This window comes from Lepus europaeus, chromosome 5 (assembly GCF_033115175.1).
Source record: "Lepus europaeus isolate LE1 chromosome 5, mLepTim1.pri, whole genome shotgun sequence".
Taxonomy (NCBI): Eukaryota; Metazoa; Chordata; class Mammalia; order Lagomorpha; family Leporidae; genus Lepus; species Lepus europaeus.
In genome coordinates, this window is record NC_084831.1 from 139,369,507 (window position 1) to 139,388,075 (window position 18,569).

At 40.7% G+C, this 18,569-nt stretch overlaps 1 protein-coding gene across 1 annotated transcript; it reads right to left on the reverse strand.

Annotated features, from left to right (window-relative positions):
• Window positions 1-5,753: 5,753 nt before the first annotated feature.
• Window positions 5,754-12,156, reverse strand: LOC133761121 (GTPase IMAP family member 7-like). Its single transcript, XM_062193783.1, has 2 exons — window positions 12,086-12,156; window positions 5,754-6,690 (listed from the first exon to the last, which is right to left on the reverse strand). The coding sequence occupies exon 2, from the start codon at window positions 6,649-6,651 to the stop codon at window positions 5,773-5,775; it is 879 nt and encodes a 292-aa protein (XP_062049767.1). The 5' UTR covers window positions 6,652-6,690; window positions 12,086-12,156; the 3' UTR covers window positions 5,754-5,772.
• Window positions 12,157-18,569: the final 6,413 nt, after the last annotated feature.

Consider the following 18,569-nt stretch of genomic DNA (forward strand, 5'->3'; position numbering starts at 1 on the left):
GAACACACAACATCCTTTCGTAATAGAAGCTTTCAAACAATTAGGTGTAGAACCTATACTAATGCACAGTAAAGCTGTATGTACCAAAACCACAGTTAACATTATGTTGAATGGGGAATAAAATGAACACTTTTCCTTTAAGATGAGGAACAAGACAGGGATACCCAGTCCTGTCCTATAGTTCTGAAAGTCCTAGTTAAACAATTAAGCAAAAAAGGATAGGAAGGGATAGGTAAGATTATCTCCACTTACAGAGGAAATGATGTGCACATAGAAAATTTTAAAGACTCCACCAAAAAACCCTGTTAATACTAAGAAAATTGATCAATAAAGTCACAATGTACAAAATCAACACAATGAAATTAGTTTTTCTGTTTTAAAATTTTCATTTTCTTCAAAGTCAGTACAGAAGTGCTAACATTTACATAAAATAATTATACTTCAGTCACAGCACAAGTACCACAGAAAGGAATGCACTGCAAGAAATGTAGCTTATCTATAGTTTTCAAATACTTCTGAAAGTTAATGCAGCAGCAGGCAAGATAACACAGTACACAAACAGCAAGGCATGTTATAGAGTCAGGAATGAAAACTGATAGTGCTTTAGCAGATTTGCTTCGTTTAAAAAATAACTTATTGAAACAAATTAAACCAAGATTATACATGTTTATAATTTTAAAACCTGGATTGTATAAAAACTGTAAAAATTGAGGCCAGTATTGTGGCAAAGTAGATTAAGCTGCCTCCTGTAACACTGGCATCCTATATTGCCACCAGTTCGAGTCCCAGCTGCTCCACTTCTGATCCAGCTCCCTGCTAATGTGCCTGGGAAAGCAGTGGAAGATGGCCCAAGTACTTAGGCCCCTTCATCCACATAGGAGATCCAGAAGGATCTCCTGTTTCCTGGCCTCTGTCTGGCCCAAATCTGACCATTGAAGCCAATTGGGGAGTAAACTAGTAGATGGAAGATTTCTCTCCCCTCCCCACTCTCTCTCTCTCTCTTCCTGTTTTTGTCTCCCTCCCTCACTCCGTTTTTCCAATAAATAAATATGTCTATAAAAATTGTAAAAATTCATTAGAATAGTCAAGTCAGAATTCTCATGAATGGTTAACCATGTAAATCCGCTATTTGAATTGTGTGACATTTAATGCAGGAGTAACCTAGTTTATATAACATTCTACTTTGTGTGTGTATGTATGTGTGTGTATGTGTATATATATGTGTGTATGTATATATATATATATATTCTGTGTATCTATATATCTCCTATATATGTATGTATATATATCCATATATCCATGTATATATATATATATATATATATATATATATGCATTATATATCTCCTGGTGAGGACTTTGGAAAGACGAAATCTATAGAGAAAGATTCATTCTTATAAAATACCTGAGTAGTTAGGGACATTGTATGAGTATTGGTAGAAATGTGGGTGATGAAGGTCATTCTGATGTGGTCTGAGACACAAATGAGGAACATGTCATTTGGCAATGGAAGAAAGGTTACCCTGTTGTAGGTGGTAAAGAACTTGGCTGACTCGTGCTCATGTTCTGCTATTTCTGGAAGTTAAAACTTGAGAGCAATGAATTGTCAGCAAGCGATCTAGGACTTGCTCCCTCATTTCTCTATTCTAAGCCCAACTTGTTCTTTCATTTCTCTATTCTCTTCAAGGTAGGAAACTAATTCTATTATGAAGGAATCTGTAGGATGCACAATTTAATCTTTAGACCTTATAAAAGAGATGGCTAACATTTTTCTGTAATAGCATAGCCAAAATAAGAGCTTAAATAATAATCTCATAGCTAGTTTCACTTCGCCATCAGCGAAGTAAACAGTAAGTAGAAAAAACCTCCCTTTCAGACCAAAGGGAAAGAAAGTTTTTAAGTGAGAATATAATTTTCCTCATGGGCATTGTCTACCTTAGAAAAACTACTACAGAACATGCCTGTGACTATAGACTTGTAGTTCAGGTCACCGACGATTAGAGATGGGACTTGGGCACTCCCTTGACTTGCATCCTCTGGTCTGCTTTAACACAAACCAGGAGGAAAAGAAAGCTCGGCATCAGAAGCAATGGGTGGCAGGCCTATTAATGGCTGATCTGTACAGTGATCTGCCCTCAAGGAGACCCAACAGGCCAGTCCACTGCAGTGGCTTTCAATGTGGTAAGCCTGGGCTTCAGCAGAAGTCAGCTTGTGAAGAGCCCTGGCAGCTGTGCCAAGAGTTGGATCACTGGAAATGGACCTGCCCTGGAGCCGAAGGATGCCCAGGTCAGAGCCACAGATCTTACTGGCTCTAAGCTGAAAAGCCCTTCACTCAGCCCAACTTCCAAAGTGACCACTGCAGCTGAGGGGAGAGCCAAGTAGGGTCAGCAACATTGCAGGCAGAACTGTAAATTTCTTGTTAGAGATGCCACCTGCCTTTACCTGGCCAGCTCTCCTCCCAGGCAAGCCAAGTAATGAGAGTCAACAGAGTGCCTTCCCCTAGGAGGTTCACACCTCCCTTAGGATATACCCCATGTGAAGAGATAGATAGGTCTGGGCCTCTTAACTTACAAGGCCTAAAGCCCACCAGATTATTATCAAGCCCCTTCTATCAGGTTCTATTTGCCTCTCAATCAGAAAACTTAATTGTAGCTTAGACAGCACCTTTCTTAGCTCCTCTAATAATGACTCTGTCCTTTGTTCTAGACCCTGTCTAGTGCACTTGGGCCTCATTCCTTTGTAATCATAACCTCTACTCTACCACCAATGGCTCTACTCCCAACCTGTGTGTACTGATGGTCCTCTTCTCCACTTAATGGTGTATAATTGTTCAAACCTGGTAAATGCCACTCTTAGGATCATTGGTTACTATCCTCACTCTGTCTTTTATGACCTTGTCTAAATATGATCAGAGTCGGCGATCTTGGAAGGCTTCCATAGCCTTGGCAACTCATGACGACAGCCTAGGGTGGTTACTGGCGCCATAAACTAGTGTGTCAATTTGTTGGGTCAACAATAGGAGTCACTGTGCACTTGCTCCTCATGTGGGATCTCTGTCCTTAATGTGTTGTACATTTTGATTTAATGCTATAACTAGTACTCAAACAGTATGTTTCGCTTTGTGTTTCTGTGTGGGTGCAAACTGTTGAAATCTTTATACTAAATTGATCTTCTGCATATAAAGAGAATTGAAAATGAATCTTGATGCAAATGGAAGGGGAGAGGGAGAGGGAGAGGGGAGGGTTGCGGGTGGGAGGGAAGTTATGGGTGGGGGAAGCCATTTTAATCCATAAGCTGTACACTGGAAATTTATATTCATTAAATAAAAGTTAAAAAAAAAACTTGAGAGCAATGAAATTGGACATTTGGTTGAGGAAATTTCTAAGCAACATGTTCAAGGTGCTGCTTTATCTCTCTTCACTCTGTACAGTAAAATACAAGAAGAAGATAAGACACCTGTTGCCTGTATCAGAGTGCCTAGTGTGATGACCAGCTGAGGCTCAGGAGGACAGTTTCCTGTCCGTGCTGACCTTGGGAAGCAGCAGTGATGACTCAGGTGGTTGGGTTCCTGCCACCCATGTGGGAGACCTGGACTGAGGCCCCAGATCCCATCCTGGGCCCTGTTCCAGCCTGAGCTGGTTGTGAGCATTTGGAGAGGAACCAGTGGATGAGCTCCTCTCTCTCTCCCTTTCTCTCTCTGAAGCTCAAACAAATAAAATAAATTAATTAAATACATTTAAAAACAAATGTCTTAAAGGTAAAATTGTTAGCAAAAAAGCAGAAGGATATGGCCAGGTGATCTTTTGATAAGGAGATTAGTATGATGAGACATCTCGGTGGAATCCAGGAGCTGTTTATCAAAACAGTAAGGACATTAGTCAGCCATCTAAACAGCAGCCAAGGCCCATTGTGCAAGAAGTTGGAAAAATGACCCCAAGGGCATTTCAGAGACAGTAGGGACTGCCCCTGTCTTCATAAGCCCAAAGTGCTGCAAGGCAGAGCACACAAAGATTGTTCCTGGGCTTTGAGGTCTTAGAATTTCTTGAGGTTCCTTTCTTCTTCCCAATTTTCCCTGTTGGAATGTGGATGTCTATGCTATGTTTGCCCCACCACTGTATTTTGGATGCACATAACATTTTTAATTTCACAATTTTAAATTCAGCCACAGGCTGAATTGTAACTTGAGTGTCACCCATATCTGATTTTGGTGAAAATTAGATGAGGCTTTTGGTTTGGATTTTAAACTTCATTCTGGAAAAAGTAAAGACGTAGGGGCTACTGGGATTGACTGTATTTGATGTGAGAAGGATATGAATTTTGGAATGCCAGGAGGGATGCCATGGTCTGAATGTTTATGTCCCCCTCACCCCTAATTCATAGGTTGACATTATCCCTCCCAAGATGATGGTATCAGGAAGGCAGAATTATGTGGTAATTAAGTGATGTGGTGGAAACCTCTTGAAAAAGGTTAATTTCTTTACCAAAGAATTCAGGCAAGGACTCCCCGTTACGCTGCTGAGCTCAGACTAAGAGATGGGTGTCTATAAGAAAGAGACCTTCACCAAAACTTAAGTCTCCTGGAACTTTGTGGACTTAGCAGCTTCCATAACTGAGAAACAAATTTCTGTTGTTTATAAGCCACATTGTTTACAGTATTTTGTGATAATAGGACAATTGAGCCAAAACAAGCGTCAAGCAAAATAAATTTGTTACCTTAAAGAGGTATCTGCTCTCCCATATTCATTTCAGTATTCGCCACAACAGCCAAGATGTAGCAATAAGCCAAGTACCCATAGGCATGTGAATGGATAAAGGAAATGTGGTATATATACTCCTGTGTACAATAGAATAATAATTCGGTTTTTCAAAGATAGGAGATCCTGTCATTTACAATACAGTGGGTAAACCTGGAGTACATTATGTTGAGTGAAATAAACTAAGTGCAGAAAGACAAACACTGCATGGTCTCATTTATGTATGGAATCTAAAATAGTTGAACTCATAAAGCAAAAAATATAATTTTGGCTTCCAGTGACAGGGAGGGTGGAAGAAGTGGGATGTGTTGCTCAGGGGCTACAAAGATTTGTTTCTGCAGGAAGAATAAGTTCTGGATATTTGTGGTGTAATATGGTAACTGTAGTTAAAATGTTTTCTTCTTTTGAGATTTTCTAAGAAACTAATTCTTAAATTTTCTCAGTGCACCAAAAAAGAAAAAAAATAGATAAATAGCTGAAGCAAAGTGTATAGTAATGATCTTGATTTAATCATTTCATAATGTATCCATATACATAATATATTTTTAAAGATAGATTTATTTATTTGGAAGTGTTACAGAGGGAGAGAGAGAGAGAGAGAGAGAGAGTCTTCCACTGGTTCACTCTGCAAATGGCCACAATGGCCAGAGCTGCGCTGATCCTAAGCCGGGAGTCTGGTGGTTCTGCCCAGTCTACCACGTGGGTGCAGAGGCCCAAGGACCTCGGCCATCTTCTTCAGCTTTTCCAGGCCACAGCAGAGAGCTGGATTGGAAGAGGAGCAGCTGGTACTAGAACTTGCGCCCATATAGAATGCTGGTGCCATGGGCGGAGGATTAACCTACTGTGCCACAGCACCAGCCCTCATATACATAATATTGTAAAGCAAAATAGACAGAATAATTGTTTTTACATTTTACCTTTTAGATTTTGTGTGTAGGGGAGGTATTATAACAGCAATTTTGGAAAATATGATCTATCGTTTAACACATCACAGCAAATTAAGCAGAAAGAATGAAATTTACTTCCAAAATCTATGCCATATTTTCACAAGGTTGTTCTTAACCAAAGTGAAGACATATTCAAATATATTCTGTCCAGCTTCTTCCATTATATTTTTCATTTTTTCATCATATTTTTTGTTTGCCTCTTGTATTTTTTTAGCTTTTTCTTCCTCTGATTTAAGACCACAATCATTTTCAATAAGTTTAATTTCATTCCTTAACTGATCCTCATATATTTTCTTCAAAATGTCTGCCTTTTGTTTCAGTTTTTCCTCTATGTCCTTGTATATATTCTCAGAAAAATATCCCCTTGCATTTTCCAGAACCATCTTCTCTATCAGCTCCATCAGCTCCTGCACCTGACCCTCCTTCTCGGCCTTGTCTGCTCTGTTGCTAATGGCGTAGCAGCGGCCCCCACACTCCTGGATGAAGCTTTTTAGGTTCACGTCTGCATTTGCTATGTAGTCATCTAGCTTACTGTCCTCCAGATCCTCTCTGCGGGTGAACACGATGACCATGTGTTTTGTCACTGAATTCCCAAAGGTGGCCTTGATCAGTGCAATAGTTTGCTGTTGTAATTCCATGTAGCGGCCCAGCGGTATAACCATGAGAAATGCGTGAGGCCCTGGGCAGGAGAAGAGGACACACTTGCAGATTTCCTTGCAGGTGGTAGGCAGGCCTTCCTTGGTATCAAAGAGCCCTGGGGTGTCAACAACAAGGAGTTCTCTCCCCTTCCAATCCCTGGTTGCTTTTTGACAGCTCTTGGTAAGGGATTGGGCACTTATTCCAGTCTTGAAGACTTTGTCCCCAAGGATGGTGTTTGCTGTTGCACTTTTCCCACTTCCAGTCATCCCTACCAGAACGATCCTCAATGCATTGTTTTGATGGCCAGCCATTTTACGTAAGGAAGCTCAGGAGCTTAGGCACGTATAGACCTTAAGGAAAGAAGGAAGAAAAAGACCAAGGTGAGTAGGAATTGTCCCCCATCCTCTCTTCTTCTTGTCCTTGCTGAGGATTTGTAATATTTTATTATGCCTATTCACATCAGTGGAGACTGAAGCAGTTCCGTGACCATGGAAAAATAATAGAGAGAGTAGTAAAAACATTTTCCCACAGATGAGTTTCACAGGGAAACCCTATTAGAATTTTAGATACATTATAATCTCAATGCTATTTAAATTGCTCCTGAGCATATAAAAAGAGGGATAACTATATTCTTTCTGTGAAGCAAATATAGTATTGGTTCTAAAAGTTCATAAAGTTTTCACCAATAAAGCTACATATTCGTCACATTTGCAGTGTTGATACAAAAACCTAGATGAATTATTAGACACTAATAAATAATATGATTTGATTAGGTGTGACATTTCAAAACTGTTAGGGTAGTTCAATATGATAATATGGGTTGTTATAACATATCCTGTTAATAAATTAATAAGAGAATTATCTAAAATAAAAAATATATTTGATTGAATTTAACACTGATTTGTGTTTGAAGCATTTCACAAAATAGGAATTAAAGCATACTTCTTTAAAATGAACTTTATAAATATAAATTTTAAAACCTTTGTCACTAATATTTGGTTTCCTGTTGTGAAAAATGTTAACTATAAAAGTTAAAAAAAGAAAAATTCCATGTGGACAATCAAGGAAATGGAAAACAATGATGACAGCATTGTTCTGCCAGGGGGAAAATATTATGGTTTCTGTAATTGAAGTAGTGTGAAGCTCATGAATGAACAGAGTCACAATGGAGTCAGGAACAATTCAGACAGAGACTACTGTACTTATTGTTCTCATCTATATTCAATCATGTTGTTACATTTACATTGCATAGGGGAGTATATCATGTCAATGGGGAAAAGATGACAATTTTATTAGCAATACTGGAAGAACTATATAATCATGGAGAAAATAAAATTGCATCCATTTCCTCATTTCATTCCTTAACTGATCACCATAAATTCAAAGATAGATTTGAAATGCAAATACAAAAATCCATATGAACACCTAAAGAAAAACAGTAGTATTTGTAACCTGGGGATGGCAGGAATATTTCTATGACTAAAATAGTTTAAGGAAAAGGCTGATACATTTGATTACATAAAACATTTAAAGTAATATAAGGCAAGAAGCACAGTTGACAATTAAAATACAGACATCAAACTAAGAAAACTTTTTTCCAATTTACATAAAAGAGAATTAATTTTCCTTTCATACGAAGATTATCTAATCATAGAAAAATCAAAGACTAGCAAGTTGATAGAAAATCAGGCAAGAAATGTGAATGTGCACTTCAACGAAGATATGAAAATGATCCTGGAATACAAAAAGATGGTTAAATTCACTCATAATAGATAAAAACAAATGAAAAACACACATCAAGATGCCACTTCTCAGTAATAGCTACGGCAAGATTCGAAAGTTTGCCAACATAGTCTTTTGGGAAAAGTTTAGAGGAAGCAGATCATCTCCAAAGATTAGTGGGAATAAAAAAACAGTCCAATGCTTTTGTATAAGTTAATAATATCTTTCAAAGATTGAATAGGCATTTAGTATTTGATTATCAACACCAATTTTAGGACTTAAAGGTATACAGGCAACAATACAGAAGTATGTATGGGGGTACTTCAACATGGAAAGTGAAATTAAAAGATAAGTATATATTAGTGCAAAAAAAATAAATCCATGTATACTTTTTCAGTGTGTAGTTTTTAAAATTTTTATTTATTTATTTATTTTTAAAATTTATTTTTTATTTATTTTAAAGACAGAGTTACAGAGAGAGAGAGAGAGAGAGAGAGAGAGAGAGAGAGAGGTCTTCCATCCACTGATTCACTCCCCAGATGGCCGAAATGGCCAGAGCTGCGATGATCTGAAGCCAGGAGCCTCCTTCACGTCCCTCAAGTGGGTGCAGGGGCCCAAGGACTTGGGCCATCTTCTACTGCTTTCCCAGGCCTTAACAGAGAGCTGGATTGGAAGAGGAGCAGCCAGGACTAGAACCCGGTGCTCATATGGGATGCCGGCGCTCCAGGCCAGAGCTTTAATCCACTGCACCACAGCATCAGCCCCTATTTATTTATTTTTAAAGTTATTAACTCTAATGCTAATGTTGGAACACTGCAGTTGGGGTTTTGTTTTTGTTTTGGATTTTTTTATTTGTAATGCAGAGTTACAGAGAGGGGTGGGACAGAGAGAAAGAGGGAAAGAGAGAGAGGGAGAGGGAGAGAGAGAGAGAGAGAGAGAGAGAGAGAGAGAGGTCTTCCATCTGTTGGTTCACTCCCAAAATAGCTGGAGTTGGGCCAATCTGTAGCCAGGACTCAGTAGCAATTTTGGGGTCCCCCTTGTAACTTCAGGGACCCAAGTACTTGGGCCATCTTCCTCTGCTTTCCAGGGTGCATTAGCAGTGAGCTGGATCACAAGTGGGGCAGCTGGAACTCGAACTGACGCCCTTAATGAATGCTGGAGCTGCAGGTGGCAGCTTTACCCATTATGACGTGGTGCTGGCCCCTCAAAGTACTTTGAATATGTTTCGTTTTTGGAGAATTAATCTTGAAATTATATACCTTACGTAAGTATACATCCAACATTATATTTTTAAAACCCAGGAAAAATCAAAAGTAACCCAAACAAATTAACCTACCTGTATTTTGTGTGATAGATGAACCACACAAAGAATTGGTCCAAGGGATTTGAAAATGCAATCATTCCACTGTTCATGCTTACTGGAATATAACTTAAGCAGAGAAAAAAACACCCTGCAAAAAGTCTTTAGTTTCAGTAATCACGTGTATTGTTAGAGGTTTGTGTGTGTGTGTGAGTGTGTGTGCGTGTGTGTGTAGAATTTGAAAGTCCACTTAAAAGACATAAAGAGTGGCCTACCAACAGTAATGAGCACCCTTAGTGCCCAGATTATAATCTTCACATGTTATTTCTTACGCAAGAAATGAAAAATCTCAAAAATAAAGTGCTGAATCTAGATCTGGGCCAGGAAATGTATAAGTTCAACCTAGAACACTTTTTACTAAAAACTATATAATATCAAAATTTATGGCAAAAATTAAAAGATAAAAGAAATAAAGGAAAGGAAAGGAAGAGAAACTGAAGGAGGGGGAGGGGAGTATGGTTATCTTAGAATTGTACCTATTAAATGCATGAAATATGTTCTCTTGATATTAATAACTTAAAAAACTAGAAGTTTTTATGGTTCCATGAGAAGGACTCCAAAACCATCTTGAAGAAGCTCCAACCAGACAAACTTGCACCAATTTCAGCATCTTTAAGAAAACTCAGGTCTAATTGCTGAAACACAGCAAACATGTTAAAATTAAGTAGTTCAAAATAATACCATCTTCCTAAAAGAAATCAATTATTCCTTTTGGAATATGCTAAGAAAGCAACTCGTCATCATGAACACTGACAAAGGCAGGGGGGAGTCAAGCATTTATCAGGTTTTCCCCATATTTTATCTTTTAACTGTGTTCCAAGAAAATGAAAGAATTGTTGAACAGAATTTACTTTCTATATTAAAATTATTCTATCTAATAAATGAAAAAAATAATAAAATTAGTCTATTATTATTTGGAAACAGTGGTTTCATTCTAGAGAATCAGTAATGCCTGCCAACATCACAAAAGGAGAGACAAACTAATTGCTTTCTAATGCAGTTTTAGGATTTATACTCTTGAAGTATTCCACCAAAAAAAGCGCCAAGCTTTAATCTGATTGAACTTCTCCATAAGTGCAAGTTCACACAAGACACGGAAATATAAGACTGTGATAAATGGCATCATCTTACCAGCAAACTTAACTCTAATTCTGTTAAAGTATCTCCCTTTCTTTTTTTATTTTTTATTTTTTTGACAGGCAGAGTGGATAGTGAGAGAGAGACAGAGAGAAAGGTCTTCCTTTTTGCAGTTGGTTCACCCTCCAATGGCCGCTGCGGACGGTGCATCTCGCTGATCCGAAGCCAGGAGCCAGGTGCTTCTCCTGGTCTCCCTTTGCGGGTGCAGGGCCCAAGCACTTGGGCCATCCTCCACTGCCTTCCCGGGCCATAGCAGAGAGCTGGCCTGGAAGAGCAGCAAGCGGGATAGAATCTGGCGCCCCAATTGGGACTAGAACCCGGTGTGCCGGTGCCGCAAGGCGGAAGATTAGCCTGTTAAGCCGCAGTGCTGGCCTTATCTCCCTTTCTTAAATTTGCCCAGGGTTACTGTGCAGATAGTTATTGGGCAGAGCAAGGATTGGAGGTTAAGTCTGCCTGACTCCACTGTACCCACTCTTACCCTTGCACATCACTCCTTGGGTTCTTCTCTAAATGTCAGTTTACATCAGATCCGAGACTGATCAGGGCAGGCGGGGGGATCATCCCCATTATCTCCAGGAAGGTGAACTGGGAGCAAGCCTGTGACAGCAGGACCCAGAGGAGGGCCTCTCATCACTTATCTTTTCTCCTTACCAACAAGCCAGAGTTGAGAGCCACAGTCAGAAGAAGATCATTTAAAAACTTTCCCAAGAAGACCCAGAGGAACTCCAGGTAACAGAAAGGGTGAGCGGTGAGCAACGACCTGAGCTGTGGCCCAGACTCAGCATTTCTGGAACGTGCTTTCAGACCCTTGAGAGTCAGCTCCTCTGTGTTCTTGCACACACACACACACACATCTACCAAAAATCAACTGAGGAAGTGAAAGCCGCGTCGCACCTTGAGCACTTGTCAGGTTGTTCTACTTCTTGTAGACTGAGTATGATGTGTGTGAGGTAGATAGGAGGGTTGGGGAAGTAATTAATCCTCCCCCTATAGCACTGCCTTCCCCACCTCACATATTGCACTGTTCGACACAGCTTCTGTCTATTAAGTGTCCACATAGTGAATAAACTGTGTTCTATGGTCTTCTATCATTAGTGATCAGGATAAGCCATGGAGTGTTACCAAACTCTTGGGTTCTTATTTTTTTCCCTAAAAAGCGAGATTTAGACAGATGGTTCCCTAATTCACCTCACAGCTCTAAAAATTTCCCTTGAGAACATTTACTTTCTTATTAAGGTTGACAGACAATGCTGGGTGTCTGTCACTACAGCCGTCAGAAGGAAGACACCCTATTCAGCAAAAGTCTGTCCTCTTAAATACGAGATGTATGCACACCATGATAGAAAATCTCTTACCCTTCCCTTCTCCCATCCTCTACCACCTTGGAAGCATCCTCTGAATGGAACATTACCTGTTGGCATTGTACATTTTCCCTCCTTAGATCAGAATCCACCCCACCCAAGTGCCCTGTTCCTACTGCCCCTCCCAGCTCTGTCATTCTGCGTCCTCTTCTCAGACAGGCTCACCTTCTTTGGAACAAGTTGGTGAGTTCTCAGGTTTCTCCAGAGAGGCTGTTTTAGCGGTGCTGTTGCTGTGACTATGGGGGAAGTGTTTGCCCTCCGCACAGCCTCTATATTCAGGAAGTTCAGATTGGGTGGGGCCAGAGAAGACAGCATTTACCCTTAAAGAAGCAGAAATGTTGTTCCATAATTTGGTCGCTGCTCCAAATTTTCCAGGTTGAAACCTTATGTACATATGCCTGCAATAGCACCAACATTTGTAAAGTTAAATCGTTTTTTAGGGTGGTAGTGATGAACTCCAAAGGGCCTGCTTCAGTGACACAGATATTGACCAGAGAGCAAGGCACATCATTCCTGGGTGCAAAAGGAGGCTGAGGGATGCTCTGGAGAGGAAGTAACTTAGGCATGTATCTTGGTGTTTCCAAGCATGGAGCTGAGTACACTTTTTGGTGAATGTATATGCTATGGGTTTTCTTACTATAGTCTTTTATGAAAATTCTCAACTCACTCATTTAAAAATGAACAGAATTTGACCAGGCCAAAGCCAGAAGGCAGGAACTCAGTGCCAATCTCCCAGGTAGGCGGAAGGGACCCAAGCTTTGAGCCATCAGCTGCTGCCTCCCCAGAGGCACATTATCAGGAAGCTGGATCAGAAGCAGAGCAGCCAAGACTCCAACCAAGCACTTCAGTACAGGATGCAGGTGTCTTAAGCAGGGGCCTAAGCTCCGCACCAAGCAGCCACCACTGTTGTGGAAATTTTTGGAGACAAGAGGCAAGTTGCAAAAGCTCACACAAATGCTCCAGTTGGCTCTTATCCCAGTTGGCAATCATCACCATAAGAACATTTCAGTATTTAGTTTTCTATATCGTGAGAGTGAGGCGGAGAGAGAGAAAGAGAATGAGAGGCACTCCTAGCTTTTTCTGCCACTACAATGTTAGATAATTGACAAGCTTAATTTATTAAGGCATTGTGGAATAGGAACAGGAGATGAATTACCACTATTATGTTTCTTATACAAATTAAGTTGTAATCCTAGTGTGTCAGTTTTCTCTTTTAACTACAAGTTACCAAAATTTGCAACATTATACACACATTCTCTGGCAGTTCTAAAAGCCAGAAGTCCAAAATGAGACTATGGGGAATAAAATAGAGATGTTATCAGGGTTTGGTTCCATGGTAAAGCTATAGAGCAGAACCAGTACCTAACTTCTTTGCACTTTCAGAGACATCCATGTTGGCTTGTGGCCACATCACATCCCTCTATTTACTGCAGCCATCATCATACTATCTTCTTTATCCTTTTATGTTCTTGCCTCTGTCTAATAGAATTTGTGATTACATTTAAGACCCCAGTGATAATCCATAGTAGTCTCTCCATCTCAAGATTCATGTCTAAATCACATCTTCAAAATCTAATTGATACAAGCAAACAATCATAGTTTCTTGCAATTAAGATAATTGCCTATGGGGGCATTGTCAAATGAACCATCACCTGCCCTCTGACCCCCAAAGTCTCATATCTATCCAACACGTAAAACACATATACTCCACCCTAACATTCCCAAGGGTCTAATCACATCCTGGCATCCTCTTAAGTCAAAAATATCTGAATATCAACAGCCTAATGTCCCAGGTCCCATCACCAACATCATCTAAATCAGACCTGGGTGAGACAGACTCTGGTTGTTCTACCCTAAGAGAAAAAAACTCTATCTGGAAAGCTAGACAACAAGTTGTCTGATCACAGAATGCAATGTTAGAACAGGTATATATTAGCAGTTATGCAATTTCCCACTCAGAAACAGAGGAAAATGGACAGAGAAAGCAATGATCAGCCCCAGGCAATATCAAAGACAAACTCCACTGGATCTCAAGGGTGGGAATAATTTTCTATGGCTCATAGCCACATTGTAATGCACACCTCAGCATGTCACCACAGAAGTTCTTTATTTCCTATGATCTCCTCTCTATTTTCAAGAAATGAGCAACAAGAGGATTTAGTATGAATTACCTTGCGTTTAGAAAAGCATGCATCCTACCCATCTCGACCATTTCCTGCCTCACCTCCCCCCATCCTGTCTTGTCAAGTGAAGATGTGGTCATGTTACAGGCAGAAGTACAAAGCTGTGGGGCCCATGTTGCCTTCTTTGTACCTACAAAGTGTTCAGAAGAAACTGAATTGTAAGTCCTGGTCAAGAAAGCACATTACTGTGGAGATCACCCTGAACTATGCTCAAATACCACCTTGGGTCTTCTTCAGGTTGATGCTGGCCAAGGATGAAGCAATTCAGAGCAAGCATAGCAGCTTGCACTTTGACTGTGGCATGAGCTGAATAAAGTATACTCTGCTCTACACTAGAACAGATGTGAATTGGTGGTGTTATCTTTCTATATATTCTAACAATGGATTTCTGAAAACCTAAGCAGCCAATGAAGAGCTGAACAGCCTCCTGTTTTTGATCATTATTTATCATGAAGAAAGATAATGTGAAAGTTGCATGTAAATGATTCATTTCTAAGCTGTGAAAGGTCATTAAGTGACTATTTGAGAAAAACAGACACCAGCATTTTTCTTATCCCCTGCAAGTACAACCTATTTACTTGTAGTAGGAGACCAAGGACTTGCAGGTAAGATAACAGCCTAGGAAACAATGGCAGATGATAACTGCATCTCTGTTTAGAAGCTTTTCATTCTAATAGGGCCACTAACAAGAAGGAAAAAATAAATCTCTATAAAATCCATGCATTTAGCAGAAAGGGAGAAGCAGGGAGTTACCAGTGTGACCAAAGTCTGATCTGTTACTACTGACAGACTACATCCATTACACATTTTGAGGAATCCTGTGTGACATGTTACCAGATGGAACAACATGACTTGTGAATTTTAAAAAAAAATTTATTTGGCCAGCACCGCGGCTCACTTGGCTAATCCTCCGCCTTCAGCACTGGCACCCCGGATTCTAGCCCCAGTTGGGGCACCGGATTCCGCCTGGTTGCTCCTCTTCCAGTCCAGCTCTTTGCTGTGGTCCCGGAAGGCAGTGGAGGATGGCTCAGGTGCTTGGGCTGTGCACCCACATGGAAGACCAGGAGGAAGCACATGGCTCCTGGCTGCAGATCAGCGTAGCTCCGGCTGTAGCAGCCATTTGGGTGGTGAACCAACGGAAAAGGAAGACCTTTCTGTCTGTCTGTCTCTCTCTCCTTGTCTAACTCTGCCTGTCAAAAAAAATTTTATTTGACGTATACAAATTTCATATGTACAATTCAGGAAGATAGTGATACTTTCCCCCCATCCTCACTCCTGTCCATGTTCCTGCCCTTCTTCATTTTCCCTATCATATTCCCATTCTTATGCTTTTAGAAAGATATATTTTCAGTTGACTTTATACTCATAAGATTAACTGTACACTAAGTAAAGAGTTCAACAAATACTATGAAAAAAAAAACACAGATCCTCAAGAGTCAGGACAAGGACTGTTAAAAATCACAACATCTCAAAATATTACCACAGATCAGGGAGAACATATGGTATTTTTCTTTAGGGAATTGGCTTATTGGTAATGGTAAATGGTTTCCAGTTGTGTCCATTTTTTTTGCAAATGACAGGATTTCATTTTTTTTTTACTTCTGCTAATGCATAACCTAGGAGGCATCAAGGGATAGTCACCCATGTGGTAGGCTCAGATTGGGTTCTGAGCTCATAGGTTTGTTCTGGCCCAGCCTCAACTATTGCAGGCATTTGGAGAGTGAACCAATAAATGGGAGATCTTTATGCATCTGTATGTAAGCACCTCTTCCTCTCTCTCTGCCTTTCAAATAAATAAAATTTTGGTGTACAATGTAATACTTTATCCATTTTAGTATTTTTTTTTTTTTGGTTCTAGTACTAGTGGTTGAACTCTGTAATTAACACACAATTATTCTTAGGTGTTTAAATTTTAACTGAAAAGTGATCCCTGTTAAATATAAGAGTGGGAAAAAGAGAGGGAGGAGATGTACAATTGGGGACATGCTCAATCGGACTTGCCACAAATGGTGGAGTTAGAAACGTGCCAGGGGATTCCAATACAATCCCATCAAGGTGGCATGTACCAATGCCATCTCACTAGTCCAAGTGATCATCTTCAGTTCACCATTGATCACACTGATAGGTCTAAGAGTCAAAGGGATCACACAAACAAGACTAGTGTCTGCTAATACTAACTGATATAATCAAAAAGGGAGAGAATGATCCAACATGGGAAGTGGGAGACACAGCAGACTCATAGAATGGCAGACATCCTAAACAACACTCTGGCCTCAGAATCAGCCCTCAAGGCATTCGGATCTGGCTCAAGAGCCCATGAGAGTATTTTAGAAAACATATAATAAAGATTAGAGCAGGAATTAATATAACATAGAAAGAAGAAAGAAGAAAAATTCAAAAGTTGATGATTTAAAAAGTAAAAACAAAATTGGCAAATTTCTAGCTATTTTGATCAAAAGCTATAGAGGCAATTCAAATTACTAAAATAGGAATTAAATAGAGGACATTAATACTAAAATGATAGACATCAATTATAAGGAAATGTATAAACAATTTATCCCCCCAAATTAGACTGCTTAGCAGTTGGTGTCTGGTGTGGCAGCATCCCTTATGGGTGCCAGTTCAAATCCCAGATACTCCACTTCCAATCCAGTGCCCTGCCAAGGGCCTAGGAATAGCAGCAGAAGACGGTAGAAGTGCTTGGGCCCCTACCACCACGTGAGACACCTGAATGAAGCTCCTGGCTCCTGGCTTTGACCTGGCCCAGCCCTGGCCATTATAGCTATTTGGAGAGTGAACCAGTAGGTAGAAGTTCTCTCTCTTTCTGTCTCTCCCTGTTTCACAGTAACTCTGACTTTTAAGTAAATAAATACACTCAAGTTACTTAGAGAGTTTGGACAACTTCACATACTACCAAAACATACCCAAGATAATATTTCATCTGAATAAATCTATATCACTGTGCAGATGTCCACAAATTACGCCAAGCCCCACCACAGACCATTACACTTACCATTGTGCCTATCATGGCAGCTCATCCCTGCAGCTGGACCCATAAATGCTGCCATCCCCAGTCTCCACTGCCATGCTGTGCCGAAGTTAGAACCTGCAGCTGCAAATGTGCTTACTGCCATTTCTGACCTCTTTAGCTGTACACATGTCCAAAGCTAACTGTATCCCTAGTGCCTATTGCAACTTGTACCTACAGCTGGCAGCATTGACCCTCCACATGCACACAGCCACCTCGAATATTAAGGTTTGGGTGTGCATTGTATGACAGTGGATCCCATCTCCATGTGTTCGCCTGAATTTGGTCCCAGACCCTGATTCACACACTGGTCATAACCACTGTGGGCATACCGGCACTGGTCCCTGTTATCACACACGTGCCTGAAGCCAATCCCACACCTAAGCACATGTATACTGATGACCTCGCCTTCACTACTGCCTTCTCTGATCCCTTGCTACTGGACCAAGAGACACAGGTAAGCATCCTGGGAGTCCTGGAAGTTTCTGTATACCTCCAGCAACTCTTGCCACCAAGACCACACAGTTGCTGATGTCACGGACCTCAGCTGTGAGCTACTGAGACGTCATGTCCTCCAGCCCTGGAGCCACTGCATCCTCCACACTGTATGACTGGCCCCATCAGACCTAGTGTCACAGTGTCCTATCATGCCCATCCCCACTCCTCCCCTCAGGAGAACATCTTTCCTTAACAAAAGGAATCTATGACATCTGGAAGACGGGATGACTTCTTCCAAGGTGAACATTCAAAAATCCATGAGGAATAAATCTGAATTCATTCTATGAGGTCAGTATCACTGAATTACCAAAACCAGAAAAAGACATTACAAGAAAATGAAACTACATATCAATATCTCACGAGCTTAGTTGTGAAAAATTCCTCAGCAAAATATGAACAGATCAGTTCAACAAGGCACATAAAAATTGCACATCTTGACCAAGTGACTTTTATCTTAGATGAGAAAAGCAGTCTCAGTATTTGGAAGTCAATTAGTGTAACGCATCACATCAACAGCCTAAAGGAGAAAAAATACATGAACACATTAATAGATGTAGAAAATAACATTTGACAAAATCCAGCACCAATTCATGATCAAAAACTCTCAGTGACCGGCGCCGCAGCTCACTAGGCTAATCCTCCATCTTGCGGCGCCGGCACACCGGGTTCTAGTCCTGGTCAGGGCACCGATCCTGTCCCGGTTGCCCCTCTTCCAGGCCAGCTCTCTGCTGTGGCCAGGGAGTGCAGTGGAGGATGGCCCAAGTCCTTGGGCCCTGCACCCCATGGGAGACCAGGAGAAGCACCTGGCTCCTGCCATCGGATCAGCGCAGTGCGCCGGCTGCCGCGCGCCTACCGTGGCGGCCATTGGAGGGTGAACCAACGGCAAAGGAAGACCTTTCTCTCTGTCTCTCTCTCACTGTCCACTCTGCCTGTCAAAAAA